General features: G+C 47.4%; 1 protein-coding gene across 1 annotated transcript; it reads right to left on the bottom strand.

The window, feature by feature from the left end:
• Nucleotides 1-370: 370 nt before the first annotated feature.
• Nucleotides 371-12,242, bottom strand: MRPS5 (mitochondrial ribosomal protein S5). Its single transcript, XM_061549815.1, has 11 exons — nucleotides 12,133-12,242; nucleotides 9,754-9,888; nucleotides 8,224-8,349; nucleotides 4,788-5,021; nucleotides 4,509-4,543; nucleotides 4,177-4,267; nucleotides 3,677-3,723; nucleotides 3,179-3,236; nucleotides 2,137-2,199; nucleotides 1,210-1,346; nucleotides 371-944 (listed from the first exon to the last, which is right to left on the bottom strand). Exons 1-11 carry the CDS (start codon nucleotides 12,185-12,187, stop codon nucleotides 717-719), a joined length of 1,209 nt encoding a protein of 402 aa, XP_061405799.1. The 5' UTR covers nucleotides 12,188-12,242; the 3' UTR covers nucleotides 371-716.
• Between the last annotated feature and the right edge of the window lie 1,333 nt (nucleotides 12,243-13,575).

Below are 13,575 nucleotides of genomic sequence, written 5' to 3'. Positions count from 1 at the left end.
ACTACTCAACATGATGCTGCCACGACCCTCACCAGGAAAAGCGGATTGAGACACGAACGGACGCTAGTTGTTTTGTGGCTCCAGTTTCTATTGGCTTCACCATTATACTTTAGTTTCATTACCTTTTCAGGTTTGGGCGAATCCAGGTCAATAACTCTTGCAAGAGAGCCAACCCCTGCTCGCTCTGGAATTCTTCACCCCAATTTAATTTAGTTGTTTTATTTTATTTTGTTTTCACCCACGTGACTTTACCGAAAAAACCAAAGAGTATGGATCCGTGTAGTAACGAAAACTTCAAATCTAGAAGACGTATCCAATAACACCCTGCACACAATGCACAACGTAAAATTTGCTGGACATTTGCACCGAGTAAGTTTCACATTCTTTATTTAGATGTACCACCGCGATATAAGCATCGTGTCCAAAATGTACATTTCTCAATATAAAATCTGCACGCGTTAAGCACAAGCAACGATCATCACGCCGTCACGTAACTCGACTGCTTTATCCGACGCGTAACGACGACGACGTTAGATCGTGGGATATCCTGCGACGATCGCCAACTCGACATTTTCCAGCAGTGTTTTCCGTACGCGCCTTTGTGATGGCGATGCCAAGGAGCCACGGGAACGCATCTGTGCGGATCTTTGAGTGAATCCCCTTTGTATGCACCGTGGCTCTCGGAAGGTGACGGGAGTACGATGGCCGCGAGACTCTCAGAAGGCGACCGTGCGCTTCACGCCGCTCCACTTGGACCGGCCGAGCCCGTGCGCCCTCTTCACGTCGTTCCAGTCGGGCGGCACGAGCGACACGGCGTCCTCCTCCAGGGGCGTGGTGGACACGGGCGTGCGGGGCGACGCCACCACCACGGGCAGCGGCCCCGTCTCGTCGCGGAGCTCCACCACGTGCAGGCCACTGCGGTCGGCGGCCTGCTGGTGCGTCTCCTGCACGGGGGCACACCGCGTATCGTCGTCGGAGTCGTCACCGTCAATACATACATTTTCACGTGAAAAGCCACCACCACCGTCCCCAATTTCCACGACCACCATCCCCAATTTCCACGACCACCATCTCCAACGCAACAACTATCACCATCATCGCTGCCACACCCACCACAATCGCTACCACCACCGCCTCCGATACCACAATGGCCGCCACCAGCACCGCTTGCCATCGTCGCCCCACACCGTCACGGCGCAGTGCTCCCACCTGCGTGGTGAGGCCCAGGAAGAAGGCCTTGGTCATGTTGATGAGGTTGACGGAGCCGGTGACCTTGGCGTACATGTCCTCGATGCCGATGAGGCGGCACATGGTGATGATGGCGCGGTGGCAGTGCAGCCCTTGGCCTGCTCGACCGGGAGAATGGGTACGCGTCACAGCCAACGTCGACAGCTGATAGCTCCCCCCCCACAACTACCTTGAGTTTACCCGTGCCGCTCACTCCGCCCCGTTACGCGCGCACAGCAGCCGATGCACTTCGGGATGAGGCTGTCCCTCCATGCCGTGCTGCGGCTCCGAGAGGTTACTGGACCAGCATAGAATTACAACACGGCACTGACCTCTGCTGCCTGTAACGTAGGCCCCGTAGCAGCCTACGACAACCTGCTAGGCATGGTGGTCACCCGTGCAAGCAGTGTTCAGGATCAATCCTGGTTTGGGATTTGGTCACGGATCTAACGAGATTGGAGTGCATTCCGGGTGATTTGGTCATTGGTTATTTTGATAATTAATCTCCTACAATACAATACCCTTCTCCCATTCACAGATAAAGACAAAGATCCCCCGTATAGCCTGAACAGACTGCTGGGGAAAGTGCTCTCAGCGAGCAATACCTATGAAGGCCGGAACATCACATGAGGGCGTGGGTGGCCAGCACCATGCCTGACCGTCTTTGTCTCCCGTGTGGCAATATTTATTACACACCGCACCAGCTACACAATTAAGGCTGAGTCGACCTAGGCGAGGCCCAGGACCAATTCAGATAAGTCAGTGGTGTTGGTGGCCGTGAGTGGGAATTGAACTCGTGTCTCTGCTGGGTTCGTAGCGCAGCGCACTAACCACTGCTCCACCGCTCCCCACTAACATTCACAGACACACACACAAAAATGTACGCGCACACAGGAATCAGTGTCGTACCGCGCGGCATCTTCTTCACCGTGATGGCCGTGTGACGGTACGTCGTGTTGAAGTTTTCGTAAACTGCAGCACAGACGGACGGGTCAAACGCTCGACTCAAAACGACAACAACGACGACATCACCACCACCACCACAACATGAAGCCATCAACTTGCACAACGAGGCAGCGACCTGCACCGGCTGCGACGGTTGGCAGCGTGTGAACAAGAGAAAAATATCATGCCGCGGAGCGTGGCGCTACGCAGTAACGCTATGCAACACGTTAGGCTGCGGTGAAACCACGGTGGGGGGTGGGGGGGGGAAGCTTTGGATAGGGAGGACACGGGCAAAGCTTTTTTATTAACATGGCTGGTATCCTTCAGGGCGAGTCCCGAACAACGACGCAGCTTTCCGCCGCTAAAGTTCTGTTCATACTTGACCACCTTCCACGTGCCCCTTTGCTAGTGTTGAAAACAAAACCGAAGAAACGAACGGCTCTTATCTTGTACAGGTAATTATGTTTGGGTGAGAGACTTGCCAGGGAATACCAGGTGTTATAGACTTGGGGCTCTGACGTGGCATTCGGGCAATAGACTCACAAATCCATCTGTGCAAAAACTCTACCCCCCTCGTGCGAGCGGGTTTTCTCTGGCTACCCCCTGTTTTTCTACCACGTGTCAAAAATACTAGTTGGTGAAAATTGGCCAAACATCCTCAATGGCAGGACTCTATTGAAATAAAAGTCTTGGGACTCGGGAGAGGTGTTTCCAGATAAATGAAGGCATTATTAATTATTTTCGATACACACCGAGGCTGTGGGTGTGTTGTGATGTCTGACAATAGTTTTCGATGCTTCACCAATTAGAAAACTCGCTTAAAGCGCCTTAAACGTAGCATCCAAAATCGTGGCACTGTCCAGCTGCTTGTAGCTGGGGTAGCGTTGTTCTCTTGACGAGCGCCTCCGATTAGAACGGTCGGCTACGTACGGTGCAAAAGAAGTTCAACATACGTACTAACATACTATCATACGTCCATGCATACCAACGAAGCGCGTGGCCTTACCTGTGTGGTCGTTGTAGCGCTCGATGTAATAGAGGTAGTGGATCGCCATGTTCTTCGCCTGCACAAGGGACACGGCGGTGAGGAGTGCTTCGGTGAATCGGGCGAGCGAGCGAGCTCATAACGCAACGCAGGAAAAGATACTCCTCCCCAGGGATGCGGTGATTTGAGACAATTCGGTGGTCGCCAATGGATCCTCTCAATCCGCCTCGGTTTTTACCGCCTCGTTAGTTTTCGACTCGCTTCTACCGTTTTGTCCGACCCAGTGTGCCTTCAAGTGATGTGAGCATACCAATTTGCGAAAATTAGAATCAATTTGATGAATCTATGCATCGTTACCTGTCAGGTACATACCAGATACCAGTGAAAAACAACTCGGAGGGGGAGTGTTAATCGTATCCCATCGGCCACCTACTCACCCATTCACCCACCCGCTCAAATCACCCATGCAGCAACTCACTCGTCCACTCACTCATTCTCCCAGCATTCCACCCGTTTTACCTTTCTCAGTGCCGCTGTCCTTTCCGGAGCTTTTCCGATCGCGAACCCTGCAGAGGAAAACATTTTAGAATGCTGCGAGTAACAATCCACCATGGCGAACCGTTGGGCACGAACACCCAGCGCGTGTGTGGCTGCTGCGCTGCTCTGTGATGACGGGGGCTTGCGCGTGCATCTTTGTGGGCAGCGGTGGCACGGTGATTGGCACCCTGCACGAAGAATCCAGCGACCCGAGTTAAGATTCCCGCTTACGGCCAAAGTCGTTGTCGATTATCTGAACCGGTCCAGTGCTTACGCTAAATCGACTCAAGCATTAAATGAGGACCTGGTGCTGTGTAAACATTAGCACTGCAGGGACAAAGGCGGCCGGGCGTGGTGCTAGTCACACCACCCCTCTTGTGTGCCATGTTGGCCTCCATAGGTGGTCGCCAACAGCACTTTCCCAACTTAAGTTAAAGGCTACCTGTGGGATCTTTATCTTGTGTGTTGCCGTCAGAACGTACCAGCTGCGCCCTTCTTGTTGCCTACAACCACGAGAGCCCGGCACGACTTCTTGCGCCCTTCCTTGCCCGTCATGTGAAACACGTTTCTCACCTACGCAAGCACACAGAGATGCACACGCAGAGATATGCACACGCGCGCACACACACAAACAGTGGGAATCCCAAGGCATGGAACCAATAGGACATGCTACTTTATAGGCAGAAAGAGGCCATCACAGGCAAACGAAATAAAGAAGATATTGAGCTTGAAGAGAGGGGCAGGGAGTCAACAGCTATGGGATGGGAGTTCCAGACGACGGACTGCAGGGTGCAGCGTTATGCAAAGAGCTTACCTCGATAACCCTGGAATCAAAGTCTTCGTAAGTGTCTGAAAAGAAAAAAAAAGACATTCAAAAGGAAACGTTAGAATCTCAAACACGGGAAGAGTTTTTAACAGTCATTCTCATACACAACTCTTTCGAATTCGAACTAACGGTACCCTTCCGGAGCACAATTCTCCGTTAGAGGAAAAAGGGATTCGAATCCCCTATCAAAACCGATCGGATCGGCTACACCAGGATGTGAAGTTTCATCCATCACAGCACCCCCCCATCATCACCACCACCACCCACCTCCGTTGGGGCTGGGGTCGGGTGGGCCGAGGCTGATGCCACCCCAGTTGCGTCCGGACCAGCCGCGCTCCGTCTTCAAGCGGAAGCGCTTCTTCTTGTCCCACTCGTCCCGCTTGAGGAGCATGTTGGCCTGCATCTCCAGCTGCTCCGCCGCGCTGCGCCGACTCGGCTTCTGGACGCCGTCCTCCAGACGGATCGGCATGTTCAGGCCCGGCCACAAGAAGCCGCCCTGACCTGCGATAAAATCGCTCGTTCTTTCAATCGTTCGGCACTCGTTTCATTGACCCGTCATAGTTGATTTGCAACCAGGTGACAGCTCGTCGAGGAGAAACAAAAACAAGTTTTGCAATTCGTTCAACGAAACGCCGGTTCTGAAAATGTAAGTATGCATACATTTACTGCAATGTGAGCGACAAACATTACCCGAATCGCAGGGCGTGCGCTGTGTGTGTGTGTCAATTGACACCCCAGACATCCTTGCACGGAAGATGTTCCACACCAAGTGTTTTCCCAGATGAAATATTTTAATTTTAAAGAGATGTGGGAAAAGTGCAGCGCCCCCTCGTGTTTGGATTACAAAAAAATCACTTGAACGGATCTCAGAAGTAGTTGTGATCTCCTTCATCAGACAATTGTTTAACAAACAGGATGATGCAGTGCTTACTGCGTAAGTTCCTCAGGGATACGTAATCGTATGACATGCTGAAAATAGCACAATTGGAATAAATTTGGGGAAAGGACAACAAAATAATGAAAACAAAGTAGCACATGAACAACGGTCTCCGACCGTCCCTTCCGACAGTTGTAATCCTGTGGACCGTCTGCTAAAGAGATGAAGTAATGAAATCAGCTCATGTGGCGGTGCTAGGTAGAATATCGCATTGCAGGATCATGAAATATGGCGATGGCTTGGGGAGGTTTTCATCCAGCAGTGGCTGATAATGATAATGTATATGTTTCTCTTTACTGCGATTCTTAAATGTTGTTCTTAGTTTTAATGTTAGGTTAGTAACAATTAAGTCTGTGCTTTCCAGTTGCCTGGGTAACGAGCTAGGTTTTTCCCAATCCTGGCCAGCTGGCTTAAGAACTTAACAAATGAAACGACAATCAAGGGGATTGCCCTGTCCCCAGACGACCTGCTTGTCAGTTTTGATGTGGTTTCCTTGTTCACCAAGGTACCTGTGCCTGACACCATCGCAATCATTGAAGACTTGGTTCATCAAGGACTGAATGCTGGGGTACCCCCCCTGGTGAAACACTGCTTAACCAATACATACTTCACCTGGAATGGAACCTTCTACAAGCAAATTGAGGGCACCCCAATGGGCTCCCCCCTATCTCCGGTTGTAGCCAACATCTTCATGGAGAAATTTGAGACGGACGCTATCCAGACTGCCACTCTACGCCCGACCTTATGGAAGAGGTACGTAGACGACACTTTTGTCATCTGGCCACATGGCCGGCCTGCTCTAGACCAATTTCTCGACCACATCAATTCCATACACCCAGCCATCAGATTCACCATGGAAGTCGAAAATGATGGCAAGCTACCCTTTTTGGATGTCCTAATCAAAAGGAGACCTGATGGTTCAATGAGCCACTCTGTCTACAGGAAAGCCACCCACACGGATGCTTATCTAAAACCGGATTCCCACCACCATCCATCCCAGAAGAATTCCCTCATCAAGACTCTATATCATAGAGCCCAATGCATCTCCGACCATGAACACATTTCCAGTGAACTCAAACACGTACGCCAAGCTCTTAAGGCAAATGGTTACTCCGACTATACAATCCGCAAAGCCATCACTCCAACCATCAAGAAGGATCCTGTTGAGGAGCCTTTCAAGACCATCACCTTACCCTACATTGCTGGGGTCACAAAAAAGATCTCCAAAATCCTGATTAAACACAAGATCCAGGTCCGATTCAACACAGTACATAAAATCCGTGATCTGGTACCGTCTGTAAAAGATGTGGTTCCAGACATACAGTACCCTGGCGTCTACAAACTAAGTTGCCTCTGTGGTAGCAGTTACATTGGGGAAACCAAACGACATGTCTCGGACCGCATCCGTGAACATAAAGCTGACCTGAAACACGGTAGGACAAACACCTCAGCCGTGGCAGATCACTGTTACAACTCAGTGGGCTCACATGATATCGACTTCTCCAAGACAGAGGTTCTCTGCAAGCCATCTGGCTATCATGAGAGATTCGTTCATGAGGCGATCCACATATACAAACACATAGACAATTTTAACCGAGAAGATGGATTCTGGCTCAGCAATCATTGGAAGGACGTAATAAACCATTTCGATACACATTAGGGTGTGTAGAATAATACATAGTGTTATATTAAATGTATAAGATATAGGTTGGTTTACAGCAATACAGTATATAATTTAATGTTGGGTTTATCTATGGCAGTATATAGTACGGTATATGCTCGTGTGATATAAGAGAATAAGGTTTAGATGGAAGCATATTATAGAATTTTTACGAGGTAGAATTGTAATGTATTACTTGCTGTTAGTAACTCAGCTTATTATAGAGTATAGTAAGTATACTGATGGTGCGATGCAGTTTATACTTTAGTTTTTTATGTAGTTTATACTTTAGTTTTCTACGTGGTTGTTGAGTAACTGCAGCTACATATCATTAACATTCCTTTCCTTTGTTACTGCTAATCCCTGCACCCCCCTTGGTTGCTGCTGATCCTGCATAATGCATGGGCATAATATGACTTTGACACCCCCCCGCCCAACGCCTACGCATTTTCCATGAATATGCTAAATTCCTCTTCACATGCACATTCTTTTTGTTAAGGCGCTCTTCAACCCCCAATGCAGCTTATATATAAGCTCCTAGTTTGGTAGTGTCTCATTCTTCACCTGAAGACGGCTGCTTGCGTTGTAGCCGAAACGTCGTGAGAATTGTTTTATTATGTTTTATTTTTATTATTTTGTTACTTCCCTTCTACGTGACTTTACCGAAAGAAACAAGAAGATAATTTAGTGCTATTTCTCAATCCACTGCTGAATGATGTCCTCCTTACACCACGTCCGTCACGTGGGTCATTTGAGATGGTGGTGGTATGCAGAGGCCTTCATCCAACAGTGTATTGACCGTAGTGACATGGCCATGAATTATAGCTCAATGAAGTGGCTTATCACCTGGACATTTATAGTAACCAAATACTCTAAACGCATGTTGATTCTAAATTGGGAGGGGAAAATCGGAGGACCCAGAGAAAAATCCACGCAAACTCCACAAATATACAAGAGTCGGGGTTAGGAATTAACCCACGAACTTCTACATAACCAGGCGAGGTGGTTAACATCTCGCAACCGCGGCGCCCAACTATAAACGCTGTGGCAATGCTCCCATGGCACGCAAGCGCGACACACCGGTGCACGAGCGAGTCACTGCATACCTTCCCCGATGGTCTGTCCAAAGTTGAGGTTCTTCTTGAACTTGCGCTTGGCCCTCTTTCCTCGACCCTTGCGCATCGCCGACCCCGAATTGGCCACGACGCCTTTCCACAGCTCGTCAGCCGTCACTGCAACCCAGCGGACAAGAGCGTGAAACCACAGTGGTGGCAACGCAAAGTGTCTTGCAATCGGAAACCCGGTCTCTTGCAAACTTAGTAATCTGCAACTACTGTACGTAGGTTGTTTTGCGGTGGTGCTGCGTAGTTGTACGATGTTTGTTCGTGTTGTAGGGCGTGCAGTTGGGCATGATGTCGGGCACTGTGCTGGATAACACGGGGTACAATTCGAAAACACGTCAGAAAGGTAGTGATCTGCATCTAGAAACCCAATCTCGCGTAGACGGATACCCAGTTTCTTCACGCCAGAAAGCCATTCATGTAACAAGAAGCCTAGTCACCTACAATTGGAAAAATGGTCTCCAGTAATTGGAAGCCCTGACACCCATATGTACTGTGACTTAAGATCCATCTTGTCTTATTCAATTTTGGATCGTACGATACAATTGTAAACTGCCATACCCACTACTCTGTAGACTGGTATATTACAATATGAACAGCGCATTGAAAACGCGTACAATTTCAAGGACTGTTTACAAAGTGTGTTCACAAATCCACACTAAGTAACACTATGATTGACAGAGGAGCGTTAATTATTTTTGCGATAGTGCATTTAAATAGAGGTACTGCAGGTAAGTAGTTTTCAGTTTTAAAGGCACTAGTTTAACAAGACAACACACTTGCCACCATCCTTCAAACCCACCGGTGAAAAAGAGCAAAGTTTTTGTTTACATTATAATATGTTTATGCCTAGAGCCGGGGCTCTTGCATAAACACTAAGGTCAATTTAGGAAAGCACTGCAATTACAGCTCGTAGATAATGTTCAGTCCTCTCGGCCCCCCCACCCTCCCCCGGTTGACCACAACTGTCAGCCAACACTGGTATAAACAAGGGCATTTTCGTTCTCTTCTATCATGTGCACCAACAGGCATGTCCACGTACACGTGCACCCCGTGCTCTCTTTTAGCCCCCCCCCCCCCTTCCAATACGTCATCATGTGCACCAACAGGGACTTGCGCACAAACACGTCGACGTCTACGAGCACCTCGTGCTCTCTTTTAGCCCCGCCCCCCCCTCCCGATACGTTCCATTCATTGGCTACCACATTCTGATAAGCTCCCCCTCCCTCTCCTCCCCCTTAACTTGTATTTAAGAGCTTGCATCTTGGAATCCCTGCCTCACTTGATGCAGCAAATCTGGCTGTGACGGTCCCACTTGATGACGGAGACTTGTGTTGCCTCCGAAACGTCGTGATTTTATTATTTTATTTTTATTAATTTTCATTTCATTTTTTACCCACGTGACTTTACCGAAAGGACTAAGAGTATGAATCCTTGCAGTCACGAAAGCTTCAAATCTAGAATTGACCACAACTGCACCAGTCGTCCCCTCCTGCTGCTGCAACTATTGCTCACGTTTGTTGAAAAAGCTGCCGTGACGCCGTGGCTGAGTGACGACGGGGGCGACCGCTGCACCCCGAGGGGTCAGGGTCCCCAGGGTCACGGTGGAGAAGAGCGACCTGGGGCATCGCTGAGCCGCACAGACGCCCTCTGTGAACGAAACAATGAAATGGCAATCAATGTTAACGAACGACAATTCAAATGTTCAATTATATTTTTTTTAAACCCTGAGCTACCATAGTGGTGTAGTGCCTGTTTGGCATGGGCCCTTGATGCAAGGAATGAAATGGGGACCCCTGTTTGAGGAAGAAATGAAATGGGGACCCCTGTTTGACTTCGCACCCAGAGCCCATGACCCCCTACGGGTCCCAGTGCATCTCCAACTGCGAGTCGGCTCGCTGGGTGGAATGTCAACTGCGATTGTCAAAAGTGGGGGAGTCAGTCTCCCGCCATAGGAACGTGGAATTTCCACCAGTGGCTCAGGACAAGCGGAGCTCGTTTGACTGGCACTCGGCCACACGCCTATCGCTAGTCATCATGAGCCGTGATCAATCCACTGCTGGATGAAGCCGTTGCTGGTACCTTTCACATCTCGCATGCAAAAGAGTTTATCAAACATTTCATCGCAAGCCGCAGAAACAACAACGCTCCGTAACTAGGCGTCACACCTGCGAATCGATACAATTGTTTTCCAAACGCGTCTCGTTTAAATTAAAATCATTCAGCACATTCTTAGGTTTTTTTCGGCAAAGTCACGTAGGTAAAAAATGTAAATTAATCAAAAGTAAAATAAAAAATGTAATAAAAATCACGACGTTTCGGAGGCAACACAAGCACTCCGTCTTCAGGTGTAACCGTCACAGCACGATTGCTGTACAGTATCAAGGTCTAGAATCATTCAGCAAATCTAGAATCATTCAGCAAATCTAGAATCATTCAGCAAATCTAGAATCATTCAGCAAATCTAGAATCATTCAGCAAATCTAGAATCATTCAGCAAATCTAGAATCATTCAGCAAATCTAGAATCATTCAGCAAATCTCGAATCATTCAGCAAATCTCGAATCATTCAGCAAATCTCGAATCATTCAGCAAATCTAGAATCATTCAGCAAATCTAGAATCATTCAGCAAATCTAGAATCATTCAGCAAATCTCGAATCATTCAGCAAATCTCGAATCATTCAATCTCGAATCATTCAGCAAATCTAGAATCATTCAGCAAATCTAGAATCATTCAGCAAATCTCGAATCATTCAGCAAATCTAGAATCATTCAGCAAATCTCGAATCATTCAGCAAATCTCGAATCATTCAGCAAATCTAGAATCATTCAGCAAATCTAGAATCATTCAGCAAATCTCGAATCATTCAGCAAATCTAGAATCATTTAGCAAATCTAGAATCATTCAGCAAATCTAGAATCATTCAGCAAATCTAGAATCATTCAGCAAATCTAGAATCATTCAGCAAATCTCGAATCATTCAGCAAATCTCGAATCATTCAGCAAATCTAGAATCATTCAGCAAATCTAGAATCATTCAGCAAATCTAGAATCATTCAGCAAATCTCGAATCATTCAGCAAATCTAGAATCATTCAGCAAATCTAGAATCATTCAGCAAATCTAGAATCATTCAGCAAATCTAGAATCATTCAGCAAATCTAGAATCATTCAGCAAATCTAGAATCATTCAGCAAATCTAGAATCATTCAGCAAATCTAGAATCATTCAGCAAATCTAGAATCATTCAGCAAATCTAGAATCATTCAGCAAATCTCGAATCATTCAGCAAATCTCGAATCATTCAGCAAATCTCGAATCATTCAGCAAATCTAGAATCATTCAGCAAATCTAGAATCATTCAGCAAATCTAGAATCATTCAGCAAATCTAGAATCATTCAGCAAATCTAGAATCATTCAGCAAATCTAGAATCATTCAGCAAATCTAGAATCATTCAGCAAATCTAGAATCATTCAGCAAATCTAGAATCATTCAGCAAATCTAGAATCATTCAGCAAATCTAGAATCATTCAGCAAATCTCGAATCATTCAGCAAATCTAGAATCATTCAGCAAATCTAGAATCATTCAGCAAATCTAGAATCATTCAGCAAATCTAGAATCATTCAGCAAATCTAGAATCATTCAGCAAATCTAGAATCATTCAGCAAATCTAGAATCATTCAGTCAGCACGCCAAGGGGTCAAACGAAGGCGTGGAGGAGGAGGAGAAGGGGGGCCCGCAGACAGGGAGAGGCCTTATTCTGTGGCCGCAGCCGCTGCCACTGACGATGGCAGCGCCGTCTTCTCCCTCGGCCGCGAGCGGAGAGCGAGAGACTCTGAGCGGGGGAGAGATGCGGAGTGGCTGTGAAGAAGGACGACTTCGACTCACCCCGCAGAGCGACCGCCCTCAGCAGACACGAGCCCAGCCGCCAGGAGGCCGCCATGATGAGCCCAGAGCCGTGATTGCATTCCCTAGTGCGGATAGGGGGCACCGTTTGGTTTCCATAGAGCGGATAGGTATGCGCGCGGTAAATTATCTAGTGCGGATAGGAGCCGCTAGGGGGCACTGTTTGGTTTTCATACAACTTATAAGTATGGATGTGCATTGTATTCTCTAGTGTGGATAGGAGCCGGTACTGGGTAGTTTAGTTTTCATACAACTGATCAGTATGAACTGTACAATTAATTCTCATAGTGCGGATAGGAGCTACTAGGGGGTACGGGTTAGTTTCCATACAACTGATAGGTATTGATATGCAATACATTCCCTAATGCAGATAGGAGCCACAAGGGACATTGTTTTGTTTTCATACAACTGATAAGTATGGATGTACAATTTATTCCCTAGTGCGGATAGGAGCCACTCGCGGGCATGGTTTAGTTTCCATACAACTGATAAGTATAGGCGCACAATACATTATTGAGAGCGGATTGGAGCCGCTCGGGATAAGATTTGGTTATACGGTAATGTATTGCTCATAATAAAGGTGTTTGGGGTTAGATCGTGTCAATATGAATGTGTCGTTAACCCACCGCCACCCGACACAGCCAATTAGTCAAGTTTGTCATTTCAACAAAGCCCACAACGTTTGCAATTTGAGTACGACGTTTCGCTGGTGATTACAACAACCAGCTTCATCAGGCGATCTCGAGTTCAAGTTCATTTATTAGGTATAGCCCTGTGAGCCATTCGGCTCTTGAATCGGGTGCAACCGCAACAAACAAAAAACAAAAACATGAACAAAAATCATCTTAAAGTGAATATGTGACTAAGTGCAAACAGAAAATCTAAGAAAAGACAGCAACATATTGCAGGAAAAAACACCGTACACCAACGCTGTGTGCAAACATCCCAGTGGGATGCAAGTCAAACAACAACAACAACAAGACAACTTAGATTAAGGCCATCAGTCTAACTCTGTACTACAACAAACAAACATGGATAAACCAATACACTTTTTGAAATCACCAAAATAAAGCCATGATCTGCCAGGATTGTGAAGAAGTCTTCCCGTTTTTGGTCTTAAAGAGACCACGGTGATGTTATGCCTGTGAGCCGATCAGGCGCGAATATCAGAGGGGCATTAAGGGGCCGTCCATAAATGACGTCACGCGATGTTTGACGATTTTTGACCCCCCCCCCCCTTCGTCACACGGCGTCACAAGAAGTCAGACCCCCCCCCTCAAATATGACGTCACAAAGCTCTGCCCCCCCCTCAAATATGACGTCACAAAGCTCTGCCCCCCCCCCCTCAAAATATAAAACATGCTTCAAATCGCTTTAAACGATTGTCATTGTAGTGCGTATTTAATGTGGCGCTGCACTCTGATG

Source organism: Lethenteron reissneri, chromosome 11, assembly GCF_015708825.2.
Source record: "Lethenteron reissneri isolate LAM-NWPU_2019-01 chromosome 11, ASM1570882v1, whole genome shotgun sequence".
Lineage (NCBI taxonomy): Eukaryota > Metazoa > Chordata > Hyperoartia > Petromyzontiformes > Petromyzontidae > Lethenteron > Lethenteron reissneri.
The sequence above is the reverse complement of the archived record's forward strand: the minus strand, read 5'-3'. Positions and strand labels throughout refer to the sequence as shown.